Source organism: Pongo pygmaeus, chromosome 1, assembly GCF_028885625.2.
Source record: "Pongo pygmaeus isolate AG05252 chromosome 1, NHGRI_mPonPyg2-v2.0_pri, whole genome shotgun sequence".
Taxonomy (NCBI): domain Eukaryota; kingdom Metazoa; phylum Chordata; class Mammalia; order Primates; family Hominidae; genus Pongo; species Pongo pygmaeus.
In genome coordinates, this window is record NC_072373.2 from 131116561 (window position 1) to 131130943 (window position 14383).

General features: G+C 35.9%; 1 protein-coding gene across 6 annotated transcripts in view; it reads left to right on the forward strand.

The window, feature by feature from the left end:
* PLPPR5 (phospholipid phosphatase related 5) overlaps window positions 1-14383 on the forward strand; it is a 118443-nt gene that overhangs the window by 82459 nt on the left and 21601 nt on the right. For 4 of the 6 annotated variants that reach the window (XM_063652680.1, XM_063652681.1, XM_054456488.2 and 1 more), the window contains 2 exons: window positions 4280-4456; window positions 11414-11548. In XM_063652680.1, coding sequence (XP_063508750.1) covers window positions 4280-4456; window positions 11414-11548 — 312 coding nt within the window. Of the gene's footprint in view, window positions 1-4279; window positions 4457-11413; window positions 11549-13353; window positions 13401-14383 lie in introns of those variants that run through there. The other 2 variants (XM_054456507.2, XM_054456504.2) reach the window with 2 other exon arrangements.

Genomic DNA, 14383 nt, shown 5'->3' on the forward strand with positions numbered 1-14383 from the left:
AAGTCTCAACTGCACTCTGGGCTGGTCAGTTGATAGTGGGCACCGGTTTGCTTAATTTTGAGCTGTACTCTTTGAGAGAAGTACTAACAGATGTCAAAAGCACTAGAGTGTGCAGAGTACTGAGGGATCTGACCACTGAGTTATTCCCATACTGAGGGGAATTGAGGCTGTTTCATCTGTAGAAAAGAAGAGGCAAATAGTAAAAGAATACGTATAATCATCTGCAAATAAACAATTAATGGATGTCTTTAGGGCTAAATAGCATAAGAAAAAGGTGAAAGAAGCATGAAAACAAGAGAAGGAAAAAGGTTCTCCAAAAGCTAGGCCACAATGAATAGCCTAGACTTGGCTTCTGTGTCCTCACTCTAGTGAAGGAAACAATGAAAATAAATTATAACCATACATTGTGGCGAGTGTTCTCAGATGAGGAATAAGGTGCTTTGAGAACACAGAGGAGGATTGTGTATGTTGTCTAGGACACCTTTCCCTCACCATTTCCCTTTTGCCTGGAACTCTCATGCTCATTCTTCAGGATCTAACCATAGATGCCTCCTCTTTGAAGAAACCTAGCACAGCCTCTGATGCATAGTAGGTGCTTAATAAATATTTGTGTTTTTTATTTTCATTTATTTTTATAATAGCATTGTTTTATTATTAATAATAGTTCAGTGTTTTCTCAATTTACACAAAAAAGGTTGTATATTATAACAAGTGAGTCAATGCGTATTACAGACTAATAGGACAATTATGATTATATTTTAGTAAAAGCAAACAAGTAAGCAAAACCTTTTTATATGTGTGTTAATTATTGTATATATTTGTATAAGCAAAGAGAAAAAGTGTAGAAGAATATACACCAGGCTCTTAACAGGGAGCAAATGATCAGCTTTGGCTTTCTGCATCTTAGTGCTAATGGATGCAAATGGATATTTGTGGAATGGATGAATAAGCTCTGCTAATAATGATTAAATGGATTGGCCTGCGAGATAGTGAGCATCTACTGACCCTAGAGGACTGAGTGAATACCATCCTGCTCAAATCACACACCCTGCTGTTTGTATTTTATTTTAGCTACGTTTTGACATCTGGTTAACCTAGATGGTTTCATAAGTGAATTAAAAACCAAGAGAGCATAAATAATCAATTCCTGTTCTGTATGCAACATGCTTAATAGATTATTATGCCATAATTTCCTCTTCTGCAAATTAAGAATAATAGACTTTCTGTAAGGATAACACAATTAGACTGGCTAAAAAGGCACTTATGTTCATAAAGTACTAAAGAGTTGCTGAGTACAAGTGAAAGCTCTCTTAACTTTTCTTTTATAACATCCATGCCAACTGATTATGCTGCAGAAAAATTTGTACATTATAAAGCATTGCTATGATCTACTTTAAAGTTAAATTTTTAACCCTTGAAATTCACATAACCCTTGAAATTCAGCCACTGTCCACTCTCCACTCTGATGGAGGGAAAAGCCACATACCAGGCTATTCCTAAAATAGAAGCTTTTTCATGAGTTTGCATTGTGATTAGACTGTCTATGGGCTCCTTATAAACCTTGCTTGAGTCATTAGGGCAATTTAACGATCAACTCGACATTCAAGAGAAACTTCACAGGGATATAGCTCAAGCCCACATTTTACTATGGGCTCATACAACTTGGACAAGTAAGGGCTGGACTGTATCTGAGATGGCCTTCGGGGGTGAGGGAAAGGCAAATATTTTCTGAAGCCATATAGATTCTGTAGGGTATTTTGCACAAGGACCACATTTACACTATTTCCCACTTCTCCCTAATAGCAGAGCATAGATGTAGCCTTACTCCTATGATTGTATGGTGGCCTCCTTTCTCCTGTCTTTAGTTTCTGACTGTCTTGCATTCACTGGTACTCAACTTATGCTCATTGGCCATTTCCTCCAGGCAAGAAATCAACGAAAAAGAAAGGAAGATTAGGAGATACCTAAGTGCCTTCCCTCTGCTTTCCATTTACACCTGTCTTTTCTCAACAGTGCCACCTCAATCATCAAATTGTGTAGTCTTCATAATAAGCTTTATCTTGATTCAGTTTTTAACCTATAAAATGGAGGTAATAATGATACCTAACTTCGATCATTGGTTTGAAGATTGAATGAGATAAGTAATTTGTTAATAAAATGCTTAGAACATTGCCGTGAAGAGCAATCACTCGTTAAATGGTAGCTATAATTGATATTAGCAGTGTTAATATTATTCAATTATCATCCCACATTTATTTTGTCTCAATGAGGACAGAATATCTTGAGTATTAACAGATGTAAAGAAATGCAAAAGTAAGAAATAATTAACCAGCCTTATAGCTGTGTTAAAGAAAACCTCACAAGAAGCCTGAATTTCCCTGTCTATTCATACGCACTAGTCATACAAGGAGTTACTCAATTAGCAGCATCACTGAAACCTGAAGTGATGTGATAGCCTGGCCTTGTTATTCATGTGGGCAGAACTCTTTAACACATTCTCTCAGAATGGCAAAAGCATCATTTTCTCTTTCTCATCTCTTCCTCTTTCCTTCTCATGTATACTTATCCTCCATAACTGAAATTATCAAGCTTTTCCAAGCACAGTCTTAGACACAGAGACCCAGCTCCGAAGGTCACAGGCCAAGATGGAGACAGTTCAGCTCCCCCCGCCCCAGAGTATTGAGACCTGGGATGGATTGTAAAAGGCTAGAACTTGGCTAGAGAGATGCCTTGTATCACTTGGACTGATTACCTATTTATACAGCCCCTTTCGGCAGCTACAAGGGCTGCAAACTTTGCCCAGAAAAAAAAATAGAGAAGATAATTACTGGATTTCATAGTGTTCTAAAATGGCTGATATGAACTAAAAACTTAAATTCTGATTTTGGTTTACTCTCTTAGGCAGATGTATTGTTTATTTAACCAGGGACAATAGTTAAGGGTATATATGCATTTCTAAGAATTTTTCTGAGTGTATTATCAGTACCAGATACTTACTGACGTTTATACCATAAAATCTGATTATATTATCAAAGTCATCTCTTTTACAATTGCTCTACTAATGACTTGAAATAATAATTGAATACAGTCAGCAAATTTGCTTATAAAGTAATGCATAAAATTATGAGCAGTTGAGCTATAGAATAAATTAGATGGGGGAAGGACCAAATTATTCTTGAGCATAGTGGCTCTTGACATTTCATTCGCTGCAATCAATTGACACCATATGTTCATTAGCATATGTCCAGATGCCAGAGATGTAGGTACCTATTCATTGTTTTGTTTTGTTTTTAGTTGACACATTTCCCTTATTTTACTTAAGTGTTTTTTTGTTTGTTTGTTTTGTTTTTGAGACAGAGTCTCGCTCCGTCACCCAGGCTGGAGTGCAGTGGCACGATCTTGGCTCACTGCAAGCTCCGCCTACTGGGTTCATGCCATTCTCCTGCCTCAGCCTCCCAAGTAGCTGGGACTACAGGCACCCACCACCACGCCCAACTAATTCTTTGTATGTTTAGTAGAGATGGGGTTTCACTGTGTTAGCCAGGATAGTGTCAATCTCCCAACCTCGTTATCTGCCCACCTCGGCCTCCCAAAGTGCTGGGATTTACAGGCGTGAGCCACCGCGCCCGGCCTACTTAAGTATTTTATTGTCCTAATTCTGGCTGATAAAATGTAGTTAAACAAAGTAATTTCACAATTTCATTTAACAACATGAAAGCAACCTTGGCATTGCATTGAATCTTAAAATCTTTCTTCAAAGTAACATCTGTTTGGTAGAAATCTTTTCCACTTTATTTTTTCTAGCTATATTCACAATCCTGGTTTTTATCAAGTATGCATCCTCTAAATATGGCATACACAAATGGAAACATTAAAAACACTTAAACACGTCATCAGTTTTCCCCCTTCTAACAGTATTGTTGAGGTTGATCTAAAATGAAAATTCAGATAAAACAAGAACAGATACAGTAAGAATAAAAAGAAAAAAAGACAATTGGACTATCTGTGCTTGGTGTTTCTAGATGATTAATAATGTTATGCTAAGAATTGGCCATTTGTAAGAGATTGCCATATAAGGTAAGTAAAATGAAATAATTGCTACTCTTGAATTCTGCTTTTAAGAAACTGATTTCAAAAACTTCATAAACTCCACTTAATGGTTTGAATCATACAGGCATATATATGTCTATAAATATATGTTTGTACATACACATAATGTGCTATGCTAATAAAGGAAATACCTTCATGAAAAGTCATGTTTTTTTATTGAATGTTTCAGATGTACATTACCAACACAATCAAAGCCAAGGGAACCAGACTTGCTAAGCCAGTTCTATGCTTGGGCTTAATGTGTTTGGCATTTCTTACTGGACTCAACAGAGTAGCAGAATATCGAAATCATTGGTCAGATGTTATAGCAGGCTTTCTGGTTGGAATATCTATAGCAGTATTTCTGGTAAGTACAAATTTATTTATATATCATTGGGTTTTTAATTAACTTGCATAATCACCTATGAGAAAATACAAGTGTGAATCACTGGGTTTGTCTAAATGTAGTATATCAAACAAATCATTCATTTAAGTATATAAAACAAATCATTTAAGTCATTCATTTCTTCCTCCTCCCCCATTTGTTCTGCCACAAGTCAGGTTTGGGGATGAAAAAAATACAAATCCTACACTTAAAGTTGAACAATATATTTTCATATAAAATAGAGCTGGCCTAAAAACATACTGTCCCTCCCAAATAGTTTTTAAGACTGGGTAAAAACTGCCTATAATATTTTTTAAAGATTTATAACAAACTTTATATAAATCCTTAAAAAATGTTATAGGTGAGTTTCAGGACTGGTTTGGATATTTTTTAAAGATTCCTCAGGGAAGTTGGCATGCTGGGGTATCAAGAGCATCCCAAAGTCCCCTAGTGCCTCCGTGCTGTACTTCCCCTGAGCCTCCATGTCCCAGGGCTAGCAGGTCAGCCTCACCTGTGAGATGAGGCATTTTACATCAGTAACTAAAAACTCATGAATAGTTTCCAAGACCATACCATGTCAAATCATATTTCACCACGTAGTAAAGAGCATACACAGTGACTTCTAATGAAGTAAGCATTCCATTTATACTCTTATTATAAAATCTTCTAGGACTATTTCCATAGGTTTTGGTTGTTGGAAAATGTATTTTAGTCTGACTTTAGAATTCATCATTATTTATTTAACCAGAGACAATAGTCAAGGGTTTATATGCATTTCTAAGTATTTTTCTGACTTATTATCAGTACCAAATACTTACTGATGTTTATACCATAAAATCTGATTATACTATTATAGTATAAGTTGTGAGTGTGTAACATTTTATGAGTATATAATAAACAGCCTGAACTTCCCTCTATTCATGTGCACTAATCATTATATCACATTTTACCCAAATGAAACAATGTGTAGACTATGAATCAAAACATATTTTTGCATTGACACATTATAATTTAAAAAATATTTTATGTCCATTTTGATTACATTTAAATTGCCCTTACATGTAACTTAACTTTATTAGCCTCATTTTACTAGTCAATAATCAGTAAGCAAACACTTCAGTGAATCTTTCCAGCTACCAAATGTTGAAACATAATTTATGTACTGGGTATTTTAAATAAGATTTCCTCTAGAATCTCCTGCGGTAAAGTAGTCACCATGACCTCATCTCTGTACTGCATCCTGTGCTCTTTTTTTTTTTTTTTTTTTTTTTTTGTGATACCACTCTCTGTGATTCCAAAGGTCCCTGGGAGACTTAGACTCAACCTTCTCTCTTTCCTGGAGATATCCTGTAGCCTCGTGAAAACTGGGGCCCTGGCTTGAACCAAAACCTTTTTTTTTTTTTTTTTTTTGGCTTTCACTCACCACTGGTTAGCATTCAAAAAGCAAAACCAACAATAAACTTTACATAAATCCTTAAAAAATATTATAGGCAAAGCCAAGAGCATACAAGTGGCCAAAATTTCAAAGCACTGGTGTCAGATGCAACTGTGTTTCAGCTCTGTGGGTCCATAACATCTTCACTGGCATCTCATCAGCCTTCTTGTTTATCTGTGGCTATTGCCACCTTCCCTATACTTCCAGTGAACCCCTTACCTTACAAGGCCAACCTCAGAATGCTGGTGCCTTCCAAGTCGCTTCCCTGTCTGGTGAATGTTGAGATGAGCTCTGGATCCCCCTTGAGCTCAAGACCCTCCAATTGCACACGTTGAGAACGTTTCATGACAGCCCTTTGAACATTCCCATACTGCCAGGAAAATGACTTCATGAAAAGATTATATGTAAAAAATGCCTATATAATAACTAAAAATGCATTTATGCATTCATTCACAACCATTTATGAATGTGAATGCCTATAGGTATATTTAAATGTGGCTAAACAACAGCCTCCCTGAAGGATCATTATAAGGCTCTATAAAGGTTAAACAAAATAGTGCATGTTCAGCGAATGAGTACATGAATGACTGGAAAAAGTTCCATAAACTATAGTTTGCTTCCTCTCAGTCCCTTTTACCCTATGTAAGATTTGTGTTTTGAAAATGTATTTGCAGGATGATAAGACAAAGTTGAGGATAGAAGAGATGGGTTATGCGGAACCAGGGAAACAGGATGGTGCAAATTGGCCCTCAGTGGCACAAAGAGGGAGGATATCCATCATGTCCTCCAGGATATTTAAGGAGGTGGAATGGTTTGGAGCCTGGTGGAACATGGAAGGTGATGTGGATGAGGCACAGGGAGCCTTCTATGATGATTCCCAGTTTTCTCATTTGGGAAACTCAACACATTTATTTTGAGCAGTAACTCCAGCTCTGGCCTGCAATATGTTGTATATCCTAGGGTGTTTCTAATTATCTTGCAGTGTGTGCAGAATTCTAAAGTGATTCCAAAATAAAATTAATGTTAATCTACTCCAGGTCTCTATGTCTCGGTTAAAGGAATCCAGACCACCCAGTCACCCAGACTCAATGCCTAACATTTGCCTTTGGCTCATTCTCCTTTTTCATTCCACACACGAGTGATTCATTTAGGTCAGGTTCATTTCCACTATAAAAATATTTCCTCCATATCTTGTATCTTTGCTCTCTGACCATAACTTTTGAATTGTAGACATTATTGCTTCTTACTAAAATAGTGAGGCCTTCCCTGAACCATGTTTAAAATGACTTCTCCTCCTTGAGGATTCCTTTCCTCATTCCTTATTTTACTTTTCTACATAGGATGTTTCAACTTTTAATATGTAATATTAATTAATGTGTAATAAATTACTGTGCAATATACCATATGGAACATTTTTGGTTTTGCGTTGCTATCAATCCCACTAGAATGTAAGCTCCCTGTGAAGTCTTTTTCTTTGTTTTGTTTGCAGCATATTCCCAATAACCAGAACAAGGTCTGGTACAGAGGAAGTTCTGAGTAAATATATGATGAATGAATTAATACAGGAAAGAATGATTAAAGAATTTTTTATTTACTTCCCAGAGTTCTTTTAAGGATTAAGCGAAATCCCACATGTAAGAAGTGAAGCCTAGTGCAGACAAGACAATGAATACCACAGTCTTCACGTTTGATGACTATATTCAAACCCTTTACACACTTGAGATTTGGCTCAGACAAGATCCAATTTCCCCAGGAAGTTTCCCTGATTGGCTGATTTTTCCATTTTTTCCTGAATTTTATCACTCTTTCAGTCTGTCGTCTTATAATTTAATAAGGAATTATGTGCTGTGTTAATTGTATTACTCTTATCTCATGGGCATTTTGTTTCAGGTTAGAGAGCAAAATCACCATACTTAGCAAAATACAAGACAAATACTAGTTGAACAGTATTTGTAGATTGATTATGATATTTATGACAGTATCAGGCAGAATAGCTCAAGTTTATTGAGCCACAAAAATAGTTTGTCATGTTATCGTATACAACAATAATAGTTATTGTGCTCTTTACTACATTAATGCAATTAACCCTCAGAACAGCTCAGTGAAATGTTTCTATTTTCTTCATTTTTCAGGTTTAAAAAAGTTGAAGGCTGATTATATAAAGTAACTTGCCCATGTTTACAAAGTTAGTAACTGAAAGATCCAGGATTACAGTCCAAACCAGTTTGACCCCCAAAGCCCATGCACTTAAACCCCATGCAATAATGATGTTTCATTTGCCACAAAGAGTGAAAATGAACAAGAATGGATCAGATTAAGTTATCATCACGACAGGAAAAAGAAAATATATATGTAGTGATGATTTACTCATATCATCTTGGTAGGAGAGAATAGAATTACAAGAATTATACACGCGGAAGTCACTAATGTAAAACCAGAACGTCTGAAAGCAAAGTAACGTTAAATTATATAAACACATCAGAAAATTTGAGAATTTCTGTCCTAGGTGCTTGCTCATTCATTAATCTGATCCCTTACTGTGACAATGGGAACACAGCAGTGAGCAAAAAAGAGCATCTTTGCATTTGTGGAACTTGAAAGAGACACATCAATCAAAGTATTACTTTAAATGATGTTTAATTTCATACTAAGTGCTCTGATAAAAATAATCACAGCTCCATGTGAGCAAAAAGCAAAGAAACAAAAACAAAATAAACCATCCCAGCTAGGAGTTCAAGGAAGGCATCCACGAGGAAGTGAAGCTGAGATGAGATATCATGGCTGAGTTAGATAAGGCATCCAAAGACAGTGGAGGTGAGGAGTATCCAAACAGCAGGAAGTGAAAGGTAACAGAAAGTGTTTTGAAAACAGAGAAGGAAGGCTGCAAAAGTGGGGCTGGGCCAGAGTTTACACATTAAGAAAAATGGAAAGCCAAGCCATGAATGGCTTTAAGGGGGTAACATAATCCAGTTTGCATTTGGAAAGATCATTCTCACATTATGGTGGAAATAGAGGGGCCAAGATTAGATTGAGAGAGATAGTTTAGAAAGCTGTGTAGGAATCCAGGCAACAGGTGGTGGTTGCTTCGTTTTTGGAGTTGGTGGAGGAGATAAAATGAAGCAAATATAAGAAATCAAGATATTTAGGTACCAAGATATTTAGAAAGTAACATTGAGCAGATTCAGTAACTGGTCAAGTATAAGAGGTGTAAAGGATTAATTCAAGTTTTTAGCCTTGTGAATCTGCATTGGGGTGGAGGTGGGTGTTGGGGGGTGGGGTGGCATGTTGCCTTTCCTTGAAAGTGTCCAGAGAAAAGATCAAGTTTGGAGTGGGTGCTGGAGGGGGCAGATCTTGAGTTTAGTTTTGAGTAGTTGTTGAATTGTCATACCTTTGCCAGCCAAAGAAATGACGTTAATTTAGTGATCTATTGAAACCTCTTCATTTTCTAATTGATAAAACTGAGACTCAGAGAACTGTCTGAGAATGTATAGACTCAGGCGTGCTCAGGATCAAAAACCACGTCCCTCACTTTTTCTTATCACCATTTTTACAAACAAGACATCTGTTCCATATTGTAAATGTTAGCAGACAAGACTTATTAAATATTGGAATATAACTCTACAGAGGATTAGGTAATTTCTTTCCTAATAATTAAAATACTAAGAGTAAGAATAATCGTTGTTATTGTTGGCTAAAATTCTTGATTATATCCTTTGTATTTTAGAGCAGTGGTCAGTCAGCCAACTGCGGCCCACAGACCAAATTTGATCTGCTGCCTATCTTTGTAAAGAAAGTTATATTTGAATATTGACACTCCCATTTGTTTATAAACTGTCCGTGGCTATTTTTGCACCAAAAAGGCAGAGTTAAATAGTTGCTGCAAAGGTTGTAAGGCTGCAAAGCCAAAAATATTTACTGTCTTCCTTTTGCAGACAAAATTTGCTTACGTTATCTCTAGAGCAATCAGTATCTGTTAGACCTTTGTGGGGTCATGAAGCTGGTAACATCATGAGGTAGTAGCTTTATCAAGTATCCATCTCCAAGCCCTTACTGTCCTTTACTTTAAAGATCTTTAAAGTGGCAACTACAAAGTTGAGGTTTCAAATTATCAGGCTTTGATCTATGTTTCTAATCTGTAGTTCTTCTGGGAAGTGGAAGGATAAGAAATCTATAACAATTTGCAAAGAAGTATTTTTCTGACATAAAATCTCAGTAGGTGTTATTATTTTGTAGATTTGTAAATTTTATTTAAAAACTGGAAAGCAACCAAGATCTAATTGATCTAATTGGCCTTTGAAGATATTCAGTAATGAACTCCACTAAAGAAAAGGCTTTTCAGTGTAGCATTTGTGAAAATATGAAATGTAAATGTATAATTATATATTGAGTACTTACTTTACAAAATGAATGTTAGGTTATAGCTGCAAATGAGGCCTGTATTTTGATTTATAATAGAATATGAAACACAGAAAATAAAACTCAAGAATACCTTTACCAAGAATACCTTGTTGATTGTGTAAGCAAACAGTAGCAAATAATCTTCCTGGTATGTTCAATTCATTATTTCTTAAATATAATTCACCTGCATTAGAAGCTTCTCGAATGCATTTTTGAAGTGCCAACTCCTAGGCCCCATTCTTCATTTACTAAATCAGAATCTTTAGGGGAGGGCTTAGGAATATGCATTTTTAACAATGCCAAAAATGTATTTTTATGCACATTAAGGATGAGAATCTCTGGTTTAGTTCAAATTCTGTCACCTGTGAGATATAATCCATTGAAACAAGGGTCAATTTTCTTTTTTTTTTTTTTTTTAAGAACATCAGGCTTTTTATTTTTTATTTTTTATTTTTTAAATTTTATTATTATTGTACTTTGATAAGTTTTAGGGTACCTGTGCACAACGTGCAGGTTTGTTACATATGTATACATGTTTTATGTAGAGGGTTTTCTATTTCAGTGGTAGCCCCAGTAAGCTATTGTTGGAATGCCAAGTATATATGGGACACAACAATAGACGATAAACTAGGTTATTTAAGGGATGCTGCTAAATTAGAGAGTACCAATTGTAGAAGGTTTATTATGAATATAATGATACTGAAGCAATGAAAAACAATTAGCATTTAAATTAAGTTGTAGATTAGCCATATTAGGAAAAGGATAGCTTGCTATAAATTTTTATAAGGTTATGGTGTTATGATTGATTTGAGCATTGACTATACTTTAATGAAAATTTTTGAATAATAAAATTGTCATAATTAAGTGAGCTACATATTAACTGATGAGTTTTCTTAAACATATCTGCATTGGAGTAGCTATTAAAATTTATACAGTAAACTTTACAATAAATGTATACAATAAATCTGGATATAAATTCATATACATGTAACATTTAAGTAATTTTAATACTTTCTTACATGCTTAGATTTATTAAGCTCCTCAAAAGGGTGAAAGTCACAGTGAGCACAGTTTGCTTTAACTGTAATTGTTTTCTGAAATTTTAGGTTGTGTGCGTGGTGAATAATTTCAAAGGAAGACAAGCAGAAAATGAGCATATACACATGGATAATCTGGCACAGATGCCAATGATCAGCATTCCTCGAGTAGAAAGTCCTTTGGAAAAGGTAACATCTGTACAGGTGATTCACAATTTAAATTCTAAATTATAATAACTAGAGCAAATGAGTCATTATTCCTGTATGTGTATCTGGAGCATGTCCACACAGTTTATGTTGATTTACTTAGTGTAATGTGATATTTAGCAAGAATTTAGCTGCTAAAGAGATAATCATAGAAAAATATATATCACATTTAAAAAATCTGTTTGTAGGCCAGTCACAATGGCTCACACCTGGCCTGTGATCAATCCCAGCTCTTTGGGAGGCCAAGGCAGGCAGATCACTTGAGACCAGGAGTTCAAGACCAGCCTGGCCAACATGGAGAAACCTCGTCTTTACCAAAAAAATACAAAAATTAGCTGGGCGTGGTGGCATGCACCTGTAGTCCCAGCTACTTGGGAGGCTGAGGCACCAGAATCACTTGAACCTGGAGGCAAAGGTTGTAATGAGCCAAGATCATGCCACTGCAGTCCAGCTTAGGCAACAGAATGAGACTCCGTATCAAAAAATAAAATATCTGTTTATCTTCCTCATGCTAAAAGCTGAGGAGTACCCATGTGTGAAATCCATTTAGTACTTTGCTGTAGTTTCTAAATAAGGAACATTGTGTATTGGTCTTACACATAGGAAAAATAAGATAGTTTTACTTGAGGATATATGCATTTTTTACAAAATATATTCCACATCTTTCATTCTCCATTTATATGAAAAAGTGCTCAGCACAATGCCTGGCACACATTCCCGGTTCAAAAAATATTTGTTGAATCTCAGTGCACAAAGGTCTGACATCAGGAAAACCCCAGTTGTGCTCTCCTCATCAGGGAGATTCTGAGACTCCACTGGGCTGAATGCAGCCAGAGGGTAGCACTTGGACTGTAGGCCAAGGCCTCATTAGGCATGGCAGTGAGCACAGAAACCAGGTACATACTTTTCTTGAGACTTCTGTGAACCACATAGGATAATATTTCCTAAATGTTGGTACAGTTATGTGCATTTGTAACTAGTTAAATGGTTGCTCTGAGGGCTACTAGTGGCTTCTCTTCAGTCCTGTTCAGTTCCACATTTGGTCAATATCTTAGCTGAGGAGTCAGTTACACACTAATCAGGTGTTCAGATTGTGTGAATCTGTGAGAGATAATTAACATATTCAATGAAAGAATAAAAATTCTTCAGTGACTGCAATAAGATACAATTCATAATTAACTAGCACTAAAGGAAACATTTTGTATTTGGATTTTTTAAAAACTTCACGTGTAATGTAGGGTACATCCAGGTTAATTGCACAAATGAAAAAGACTTGGGGTGTAATAGGAACCAAGTCAACATGTGTCAACAGCATGATAAGGCTGCCAAAAGAGTTAAATGATCTTAAGGCCCACTTGGGGAAAATGATACCCTGAATGAGGGGATTGATGGTGTGCATTGCTAGGCTCTGGTCAGGCCAACTTTGAATATTGTGTACTGATCTTGACAACACAGTTTTAAAGTGGGCATTGATAAAATAGTTGACACTCATAATAAATATTTGTTAAATGAGCGAATTAATGTCTTTAGGATGTACTCAGCATCATGGATTATGAGGGACTGTTGCAGGAACAAAAACGTGCTTAAAGAAAACTCATGAAAGAAGCAATAGCTTCCCATAAGAATCTGAAGGGCTCCTGTATGACAGAGGGATGAGATTTGTTCTTGAGGGTGTCTGAGATAACAGTTAGGACAAAACAAAGGAAGGTGAGTGTAAGAAGATAAATAATGGCTAGAAAGAAGAAAAAACTCTGAAAATGAAATGGCTGCCTTAAGAGAGATAAAATTTCCTTTTACTGTAGGAATTCTAGAATAGCTAAATAATTACTTGCCCATGATACTTTGGAGAGAATTCAAGCATTCAGGTAAGGATAGAAGTACTTAATAATAATAATATACTAACACTAATAATGACTACCATTTAATGATCATCAGTATGTGTCAAGTCCTGTGCTGATGGTTTATATAAATTCCACAAAATACTTCTGTGCTCTACAAATACAATTTCAGTCCTCACAGCAATTTTTAAACATGATCCTCATTATAATGGTAAGAACTGCTAATACTCAGTATTCCTTCTCCCCTCTTCCTTTTAGTAATTGAATTCCCTAATTTTAGCTATATTCATGACTGGCCAGCCACAATCTATATTTCCCAGCTTCCCTTGCAGTTAGGTGTAACCATGAGACCAAGTTTAGACAAATGGAATGTCAGCAGAAGGGATAAGTTCAACCTCTGATTTATCTCTTTGAAGACTCTTGCCCTGGACATTCCCTACCCCTTCTCACCAAATGAAAAAGGTAATGACTGGAGCAACCTTGGAAATCACTTTGTAAGATGACCAATCTATCCTGTAGTCTGGGTCCCTGGATGAGCTTATGGAACAGATTTCACCCAGCCTAGATGGTTCTAAGAAGTGAACTACTTTCTCCTCTAAGCCATTGAATTGTTCTAATTTCTTTTCTACAGTGACTTAGCTGATATCCTATTATAATGCATATTCCCATTTTACAGTTAAGAAAACTGAACTTCCAAATGGTTAGGTAATTTGCAAAAGTCCAGATCATTGATAAGCAGCTGAGAAAAATTATACAATGTAATGTTTTGAGACGCATAGCTATGTAAGGAAATATGTTTAAAAGCTGAATATACAAAATTAGATCTTGTTTAACTTACTAAATAAAGTTTAAAAATGTAGAATTTAGCCCAGGGATAGTGGTTCATGCTTGTAATCCCAGCGCTTTGGGAGGCTAAGGTGGAAGGATCACTTGAGGTCAGGAATTGGAGACCACCCTGTGCTGTAACAATAGTGAGACTCCAGTTCTACAAAAA